The sequence below is a fragment of the Hyaena hyaena genome, unplaced genomic scaffold, assembly GCF_003009895.1.
Source record: "Hyaena hyaena isolate Hyena2069 unplaced genomic scaffold, ASM300989v1 scaffold_392, whole genome shotgun sequence".
Taxonomy (NCBI): domain Eukaryota; kingdom Metazoa; phylum Chordata; class Mammalia; order Carnivora; family Hyaenidae; genus Hyaena; species Hyaena hyaena.
The window spans coordinates 923,503-933,193 of NW_024081017.1; the positions used below are offsets into that span (position 1 = coordinate 923,503).

Consider the following 9,691-nt stretch of genomic DNA (forward strand, 5'->3'; position numbering starts at 1 on the left):
AGCCACATAACCCTGGCTTCGGCATGGGAGGCCCCATGCACAACGAGGTGCCCCCGCCCCCCAACCTCCGAGGCCGGGGAAGAGGAGGGAACATCCGAGGGCGAGGGAGAGGGAGAGGATTTGGTGGCGCCAACCACGGAGGCTACATGAATGCCAGTAAGGACTCTGATCCTGTGTGGTCCCCGTGGGTCCCCTGGGGTGGGGGCGGGGAGGGGATGGGCGGGGGGAGGTAGGGGCAGGGTGGCCCCGCCTTCCGGCCCCAGTGACCCTGTGTGTTCCTTTCCAGGCGCGGGCTATGGCAGCTATGGGTATGGCGGCAACTCGGCGACGGCGGGCTACAGTAAGTGTGTGTTTCTCTTGGTCTGAGGTTCGGGGAGAAGCTACAGAGTAGCCCCCACGCTGAGTTAGAGCAGGGCGGCCCCGCAGCAGCCTCCCAGAGACTGAGGAGTGGCGCGCACCTTTCTCAGTGCTGAGGGCAGACGGTCCTCAAGCCCCTGTTATTCTGCGAGAGCGTAATTTGTTCTTTAAATGTTAGCACACGTATTTGTGTGACTTGAAATTCCGTAAGAGTAAGAATTTTAAATTTCTCTGCTTTAAGCCATGCGAAGCACCAGTCCTGTGATGATGCTTTTCCTGACAGTGCACAGCTCTTGTCTTGAGAAGGAGCCTTCACTGGGGGGTTACAGGAGCAGAGAAATCTAAAACATGAATTTCAAATGTGGCGCTCTGTGCCATTTTTCAAAAGAATTCTAATTTTTTTTCTCTGCTCTGTCTCCCCCTTTTGTAGGTGACTTTTTCACAGACTGCTACGGCTATCATGATTTTGGGTCTTCCTAGAGCATCTAAAAGTATTGCACACAAAATCAACTTTTTACTCCAATTTTCTCGAACTCCAAAACCCAAAGTGTCCGTGCTGTGCCCCTGTGCTTCACTGGGTTTCTCAACCGTGGCTTGTCACCGCAGCTTGTCTGAAACTCTAGCCTGCAGAATTTAAGACAATGGCAGTTTTTATCGTGATTTGCCTTTGAACTTGGTCATATTGAAGTTCACAATAAGTGGAAAACAATTTTCAGAGAATGCATTTTTGTGCAGAATTGCACAGAATTCTAGAGCCAGCGTTGGTCAGCGTCAAGGCAAAAGCCCACCTTTGCTTTTTATGGAAAGCATTACTTTATTTAAGAGACAGATAACGCATTTTAATCTACCTTTGTCTTAATTTACAGCAGGTTTTGTATGAATTTTTAACCTTTTAACAAATTCCCAAATCTGGTTGATGCCTTTGACAGTAATGAAAACGATTTTATCACATCTGAATCCAGAGCAACTGGCTTTTTCTTTTTTTTTCTTTTTCTTTTTTTAAATAAGCTTGTAAAACGTGGGGAACATTGAGAATTGTACATTGTGCTAAGTTAACCTCTCCCGCCTTTTGTAAATGCTCTGGTGGGTTCTTGTTTGGGAACGTGGGATTTTGTGGCTGGATTAGTTAGAGGTGAACTCTCAAAGGTATCCAAACTGTGCTTCCGTTATTAGTGCAGGGAACAGACAGGCTCTAAGTAAGGCAGAGAGAACGTGGAATTTTGCAAGTCGTAACCGCAGCTGCAAATGCATGGGATTCTAGAGTTTGTTTTTTTGTTTTATTTTGACGGGGCTTTAAAAATAATTGAGCAGAAAGACTTAATACGTAGCCCAGTTCTCCAGGGAAGAGTTGGCCTCGGCGGGGCCCGTGCTGCTGGGTGTGCAGCCACGACGGGTTCCAGAAGGTCTGGAATCTTCTGCCCTCTCACCTTAGGGTGCAGGCTGGAGTTTCTGGCTTCTCCGTGTGTGCAGAGGCGCACAGAGGCAGGAGGGTTCACTGCAATCCCCGTTTCCCCGGGGCAGCCCATCTTGGGACAGGCTGCTTGGGCTCTGGTCAGCAGGCCTTTGCAGGAAGCCTGCCTTTGAGTTGACTTGCAAGATTTTGCGTTTCTTCAGCAAAAACTGGTCAAAATGGTTACTATAATTTGTTCCCAGAGGTTTGAAACATTCAGTGAAACTTTTTAAAATTTTGCATGATGTATTTTTTTTTTTTTAGAAAGTTATTGTTTGAGAATAATGTCTTTTTATACCAGGAAATAGTTATCCTGAAATGACGTTGAAAACTCCCCCACCCTTTATTTTTTTTTTAATCAATACATGTTAAAGTAACAAGTCCTCAGTACTTGGCGTCTTCATTCATTCTTATGCTTGAGGAGGGACGAGGAGGTGCTCAGTTTAGGCTGGGGGGCAGCCGAGGTGGCGGGGTTCTGAGAGGGGGTCTGAAGAGGGCCTCCTGGCCAGGCCTCCGCATGTTTGCTCTCTCGCATTGTGGGCCATGATGTCCTTCTTGGTGTTTTGGCTTTGTGATGGGGGGCGGGGTGGAGGGGTGGAGGAGGCCGCCTGAAGACAATAAACTGATGCCAGCGATCAGTTTTACCTAAATTCTTGTTCAAACAATTCAAGACATGGCGGTGTGGGGGGCACATCTCCAACGGGTGGAAGGCACGTGATGACTCCCAAATTAAAACTCTACCCAAAAGAGGGGGCCACCCTTGATGCTAAGCATGGGAGAGAAGGATGGGTGGTGTGGGAGCTTCCCTCCCCCTCCCTCCCACCTTGGGCACGGTGGGGGGCGGGGGAGCACCGACCAGCAAAGGCCCCTGCCCTGGGAGCCAGGAGCTCCGCTGCCCCCACGTGAGCACTGGGGACTGCCCTGCTGGGGCCAAGAGCCACCCACACGCCCCGGCCTCCCCTTCCTCCCACCTGGCCTTAGCCGACCATCCCCCATCAGCCCACCGGCGTGTCTGATGGGGGGCAGGGTGTGGACATACCTGACTCTTGGGATCTACACCTGGTGACCAAAGGAGGGTCTTACTGTGACATTCTCAGCCTCCGGGTCTGAGAATGTGGCGGCCTCCCTGCACGCTTGTCAATCCTGCTCGGTCGGCCTGCCCCCGGCAGCTGTGCTGGGAACAAGGAGGGGCCCTCTGGGGAGGCCGTCCAAGGCTGTAGCTCGAGGCCCAGCCCGCATGTTGTGATCCCGACTCTTTAGCCAGTCTCCTTTCCCCACGAGAATCACTCCTCACTCCTCGAGTCCTGCGTTGGCACGAGTCACCCTAGGGAGATGTCCCGGGTCGTTTGGCTAAGTCTCCTCTTGCTCTTCCAAGAACCATGTGGGACTAGTTCTTCCAAGAATGAAACCGGGTTCAGGGGCCTCATTAAGTGTCTTGGGGTCACCCAGGCCTGTGACTGCAGAGCCTCTTCCCAGCACAGCAGTGGGGGAGGTGGGGGTGGCCGGCTGCTGCTCTGGGGCTTTGCTTTCCCTGTCACCGTCGGGGACATCTGGGTAACAGCTAGTCGTGAATGTCATCTCGCTCGGAGCTCATCTCATTGTAATGTTGACATCCGCTGCAAAAGCTGCTGTTGGCGTGCTGTCCTGCCGCTGCTTGGCAAAGATCCATTGTTGTCATCAGCTGACGGGTGAGTGGAGCTGAAGGCTGGACCAGTCCACGCCAGGCTGCTTGAAGGATCGGAGCCCCTGCTCCTCGCCCTCTCGCCTCCACCGCTCTTCCCTGGCCTGGGCAGTGGGCCTGCGGGTCAGCCTTCAGGACCCACAGCCACGACCTTCCCTGTCTTTCCCCTCCCCCATCTCCCCCATCCTGTGCCTGACCCGCTGCCTTCCTGTTTAGGTCAGTTCTACAGCAACGGAGGGCATTCTGGGAATGCTGGTGGTGGCGGCGGCGGGGGCGGTGGTGGCTCCTCCGGCTACGGCTCCTACTACCAAGGCGACAACTACAACTCACCAGTGCCCCCGAAACACGCCGGGAAGAAGCAGCCCCATGGGGGCCAGCAGAAGCCCTCCTATGGCTCGGGCTACCAGTCCCACCAGGGCCAGCAGCAGTCCTACAGCCAGGGCCAGTACAGCAACTACGGCCCCCCACAGGGCAAGCAGAAGGGCTATAATCACGGACAAGGCAACTACTCCTCCTACTCAAACTCCTACAGCTCCCCCGGGGGCGGGGGCGGCTCAGACTACAGCTACGAGAGCAAATTCAGTGAGTTGGCTTCCAGGGCCCCCGGGGTCTGGCCGGGGTCCAGGCCAGCGGCGCGTCCCGTGGAGTGGCGGAAGCTCGGCTTTGCCCTGACCTCTTGCCAGGGGACTGGAAGGAAGCCGGGTGGTGCTGGCTGTCGGGTGGGCTCTAGGAAAACCCTGAAGGCAGGGGTCCCTGGCCCAGCTCTGTGCCTTTCCCTTCTCTTCCCGTCGCCCTCTCTGAAGGCAGGTCTAGCGGAGGCCCCTATAGCAAGGAGGCCTGCGGGTTGAGGCTGGGGCACAGGGGTGGAGTCTGAGTCTGGGCCAGCTGCCCAGAGAGGTGACCTGCAGGGCTCTGGAGACAGTGTTGCATCAGGCCCCTACTTCTCCCCTCCGCCTCCCCCTCCGTCTTGGCATGAACCCAGCAGGCTCATGAGTAGGGAAGCGTAGGTGTGCATTTGTTTTCTGGGAAGGGATGGTGGTCACCAAGGTGGCCAGGGATTTTAAATGTTTGCTTAGAGAAAGAGTGAAAGAGCGTGCGCACAAGTGGGGGAGGGGCAGAGAGAGAGTCCCAAATAGGCTCTGCGCTGTCAGCACTGAGCCCCACATGAGGCTTGATCTCATGAACCGTGAGGTCCTGACCTGAGCTGAAATCAAGAGTGGGATGCTTAACCAACCCAGCCCCAGGCACCCCCCCGGGGTGGGGACACTGGGTGCCTGGTGACAGCTGGGTAGGAGGAGAAGCTGATACGTGCCTCCCAAGCGGCAGGAAGCTTGGGTTGGAGGAGGGGGTGTGCAGACCTTGTGGGACAAGGCCTTAGAACTTGGTGACCGGGCTGCCCCAGGGCACAGGGACCTTGCGGGGTCCAGCCAGCCCAGAGCACTTCTCAGTTGAACCGATGTGTGCCGGCCCGAAGCAGTGAGGACAAGGGGGGATCTTCCCAGGTCCATGGTCTCAGCCTGGGGCCCGCCCCGGCTGCGTGTTGGCCAAGGCCCTCTAACCGCACTGTCTTCTCTCCCCCAGACTACAGTGGGAGTGGAGGCCGGAGCGGCGGGAACAGCTATGGCTCAGGCGGCTCGTCCTACAACCCAGGGTCACATGGGGGCTACGGCGGAGGCTCTGGGGGCGGCTCCTCATACCAAGGCAAACAAGGTGGGCCTGGATCGGCAGGTGGCACAGCACGGCCCCGGGGGTTCCGGTGGTGAGGGGCGTCGCCCGGCGTGGGCAGGTGGGCATCGCAGGCAGGGCTGCTGCAGCATGTGCCATGTAGCTTCCACGTGGGGTGGGGACAGGGACAAGGAGACCGGGACGTGGGCCCGTGGCTGCAGGCTCGCCTCCAGCTTCTCGGCGTTTCAGTAGCAGACGTCCAGATGCTGCCCTACTCCTAAAACGTTTGCACCTGTGTAGAGAAAGCTGACGGCGCGGAGGCCCCAACAGCGTGGCGGGGGGCCTGCTACTGGGGGCTCTAGGCTCGGCCTTGTGCTCGGGCAGCCCCCCGATGCAGCACCCACTGCCGCCATCCGCCCCGGCCCCACCCGCACCCGTCACACTGGGGTCCCGTGCTTCCATGCCGCAGGGTGTTGGTGATGACCAGACCCGACTGTGCGGGGGAAGGCGGTGCCTGTGCTGCTGCCCCCAACCCCCCCGCTGTGACCTCACCTCAAGACATCACGTGGGCGCACACGGCTCGGCTGTTTGTTGGCCCAGGTCCTGAGCTCTTGACTGCGGGGCGGGCCCCGCGCCCCTCGGCTCTAACCCACCCCTCTCTTCCCCAGGAGGCTACTCGTCACAGTCCAACTACAACTCCCCCGGCTCCGGCCAGAATTACAGCGGCCCTCCCAGCTCCTACCAGTCCTCACAGGGCGGCTACGGCAGAAACGCAGACCACAGCATGAACTACCAGTATAGATAAAGCCCCCCGGGGGGTGAAGATTTGTACCTTCTGCACTTCCCCCCGCGTCGTAAGATTCAGTTTTATGCATCACAGTTAACACGTCCGCCGGCCCCTCCGGGCCCCCTCCGCCCCAGCCTGTCCTCGTTGCTGTGTTGTGCGGTGCGGCGGGTCACTCCCGGGACCCGCCCTGTGACCCTTATTTAGCCGTGTTTGGGACTTCTATGTCTTCAGTGGTTTGTTAGTTGCCATTACAACTTTGTCTGAGTAGAGTTTTTTGGGTTCTTGCAGTTAAGTATCCCTCTGTCTATTTACAATTGGTGTTAGCGTTAACTCGGTTTGTCTTCAAATAGCTCCAGAAGGGATACGTTATCTGTTAATGCTTTTGTGAAGTGAGTTAAACGAGCTTTCTGTATTTTAATGCTTTAGTGTTTCAGTTTTATAAGTGAAGATTTTATTTTAAAAACCAGTGGGAAAGAGTGGGGTTTTTTTGTATGTCTGGATCATTCAGGCAGTACATCTGAATTAAGCTGAATGTAGACAAATAAAGAAAAAGAAAACTCTTTGCCCGTCGTAGGCCTGGGTGTCTGACCCACCAGCAGTGTGGTGGGCAGGTTCCCCCACTGTTCCCAGCACGGGAATGCGGGGTGGGGGTGGCAGGGCAGCCCCTCAGCGCCCCAGGGCCCAGTTCCAGGCCTCTAGATGCTTTCGCTCCGAGGACGGCCAGGGCCAGCAGCCCGGTGACAGGGAATCTTGTGTTGTCCGCGTCCCCGGGGGCTCCTGTCGTCTGCAGAGTGGCCTACGCGGGTGGGAGGGGTCTGCTCACACGGCTCAGCTTGCTTGCTCTCCTGCTCCGGGAATTCTGGCGTAGCGTAGGTGTAGTTTCACGTCACCGTGGAGTGGAACCTGTGTGGGTTTGGTACGTGTAACCTAACTTGCAAAAGGCCGATTGAATCTGGCTGAAGCTCCCCAAGATCTGGGAAACCCAGCCATGGAACCTTCTGTGTCTGGATGGCGTGGTTTTGTGTCCCCAGCAGCCGCAGCCTCACGGTGCCGCCCCTGCCCAGAGGCTCCAAGTGCTCACTCCGGCTTCTTTCTGGCTGCCCAGCCCTGTTGTGACAGATTTCCCTGGAGCAGCGCTTCTCGGTCCCAGGCAGTTTTGCATCGTGAGGGGGACATTTGTCACCTAGTGGGCAGGGCCAAAGATGCTACTGACCACTCTGTGCTTAAAAGTGTTAGCCACGTGGAGGTAGAAGAACCTGTGCCCTGAGAGCAGCCTGTCCCCATGCTGGCCCTGCCCCAGGGGGTGGGCGGGGCCAGCGCTGTCAGTTGCCTTTGCCCAGGCCTCAACTCTGTCTGGGAGGAGCCTCTCTGGTGAGGCCTGGGCTGCATGTCTGCAGGGACCCTTCTCTCCGCGTCTCTCTACCATCCGTCAGACCAGGCATCGTTCGAATTCTGAACCACAGGCAGCCCTTGGCCTCCGGTGCTTGATTCACGGAGAAGAGCAAACCATTCTCCACTCAGAACTCCTCAGCAGAGGCAGAAAATGCAGTGTGCCTTTGAAGGATGAAGATTCGCCTTGGAGAGGGGAAAGAAAGGTGTCCTGCACTTAGAAGAAAAAACGTTGGACGAATTTTGCTTTCTGCCGGAGCAGAGGAGGACCCGGATACCAGTTAGTCCGGTGAGGGGAGAGGGCGGGGTGGCGTGATGCTCACCTGAGGGGCGCTCCGCGGTACCTGCAGTGCCCTAGGGGTGCACGCGTGTGCGCGCTATGGAGATGACCGACAGACCTGGGGGATGGGTCCCAACCCAGACTGCAATGGGCTGGGATATGTCCATGGCCCATCTCTCCTGGACTCTTCTAGGGGCTGGGACAACGAGATCATTGGGACCTTGTATTGAAATGGGAAGCCCGAGCTGGGGGCGGAGCCTGCACTGCTGCGGGACCCACAGGGAAGAACGCCCCGCCCCAGCCCTGACAGATGCCTTCAGACTGTGGGGCCATAGTCTCAGCGCAGGTCTCCTCGCCATCAGGTTCCCAGGCAGTGGCCACCACCGCACTGACGTTTCTGAACGAAGACCCTTCGCAAGGGCAGGCATCTTGAAGGCAGTGGAAAAAACTCCCAGGCCACCTTGATGTGGAGACTTCAGGGAGCTGTGACTCGGTGCCAAGTTCCTCTTGTGGAAAATGGCAGACCCCCGGGATGCTGGTCTGAGACCCTGGGCCTGGCCTGAGCGCTCCCAAATCCAGGACCAGTGTTACCGATCTGAGGGACTTTCATCGCCGAGAACAGAGCAGTATCTGAGAAGCAGGACCTTGTTTCGTCCAGCTTCTGGTGACTTCGGGCATTCCTTGACTTGTGACCGCATTCCTCCCATCTCTGCTTCCTCCTTCACGTGACCTCCTGAAGAGCCTCTTGTGTTCTCAGATCTCCTTACGAGGACACCAGTCATTGGATTGCAGGTCCCCAGTGTTCGAGAGAGAGCACATCCTGAGATCCTTCACGTTTGCAGGTATTGGCACATGAGAGTCGGATGTATGTTCCTGGGAGAACACTGTTCAGCCTGCTGAAGGATTGGGTGAAGGCTTCATCCCGTGCTGCTCGCACAGCCCTGGGAGTTTGTTGACCACAATCAGGATCATCGTGGTCAGCAAGGTGGGTCCTGTCCTGAAGCGACAACTCGTGAGCACATGTGCGTTGGCATCCCACCTGCTTGGGGACTTCGTTGGTGCTAATGGCACTGTGGTACAGCTGGCCAGTAACGGTATCTCAGCCCTCAGGACCTGCCACCCCAAGAAGCTGGGTTCTGTAAGGTGTGGCTAACAACATGAGCATGGAGAAGACGTGGGTGCTGGTCTGTCACCCATTCAGAGCTGACCAAGTCCTTTCCAGCCTGCTGCCCTCCAGGCCCAGGAAGCCAGCCTGGAGGAGGTTCTCACTGATGGTTTTCTTGGTCCTCCTCAGCCAGGGACACAGTAGGCAACAGAGAGATGCCTCAGTCTTCATGCTGCCAGAGGATGGTGTCCCACATCTTGCCGTCACCAGTGGAGGTCACCAGGAGCATCAGCAGGAAGAGCCAGTGGCCCACGTGCTTAGTCAGCAAGTGGATCAGGATAGGGTATTTGGTGGCTAGACCATGAGTGTCAGTGACCCCGGACTGGACACCACCCCAGAGGGCTCAGGATGCCTTTGGAGGGAGGAAGGGAGAAACCCCTCTCCCGAGGGAACAGCTGGACGTATGTGGTGGGCCGAGATGATGTCACAGGGCAGAGCTTTGCAGGGAATTTCAGATGGTCCCGTGGGGAGGTGGGGGGGGTGGTTGAGACCCAGGACCAAAGGGAATCTCTAGGCAGTAGGGAATGGGGCACAGATTCCCACCTTTCTGCACTGAGCATAATCACTAGGGTCCTGGTTGTCCCCCTGGACTGGGGTCCAGTCTCACCTGGAAGTCAACACCCAACTGCCTCCACCTCTGGCGGGGAAACCTGTGCTGTTCCTCTGACCGCTGACCGTTCTTGTGTGGGCAGCATGGCCTGTCCCGCTCCTAGGGAATGGCATGGTCCGGTTGGGCTCAGCTTCAGGACTCGGTCACTTTCCAGGTGTGAGGACCCTCCCCTCCCCCCTCCCCCCGCCACTGTGTCCTTTGCAGGCTTCTCCTGAGACTTCCGGACACAATTTTGGGCCACCCACCAGCAAGCCTTGGCCTGGATGCTCCTTCTAACCCATCCCAGAATAAACAGAAACTTCACATG

At 56.9% G+C, this 9,691-nt stretch overlaps 1 protein-coding gene across 7 annotated transcripts in view; it reads left to right on the forward strand.

Moving 5' to 3' along the window:
- The window catches only part of ILF3 (interleukin enhancer binding factor 3), a 32,146-nt gene extending 22,455 nt beyond the window's left edge, over window positions 1-9,691 (forward strand). For 2 of the 7 annotated variants that reach the window (XM_039251058.1, XM_039251059.1), the window contains exons 16-20: window positions 3-156; window positions 287-340; window positions 3,705-4,070; window positions 5,070-5,198; window positions 5,822-9,691. In XM_039251058.1, the coding sequence (XP_039106989.1) occupies window positions 3-156; window positions 287-340; window positions 3,705-4,070; window positions 5,070-5,198; window positions 5,822-5,958 (840 nt within the window). In that variant the 3' untranslated portion in view covers window positions 5,959-9,691. Of the gene's footprint in view, window positions 1-2; window positions 157-286; window positions 341-787; window positions 2,195-3,704; window positions 4,071-5,069; window positions 5,199-5,821 lie in introns of those variants that run through there. The other 5 variants (XM_039251061.1, XM_039251062.1, XR_005531551.1 and 2 more) reach the window with 4 other exon arrangements.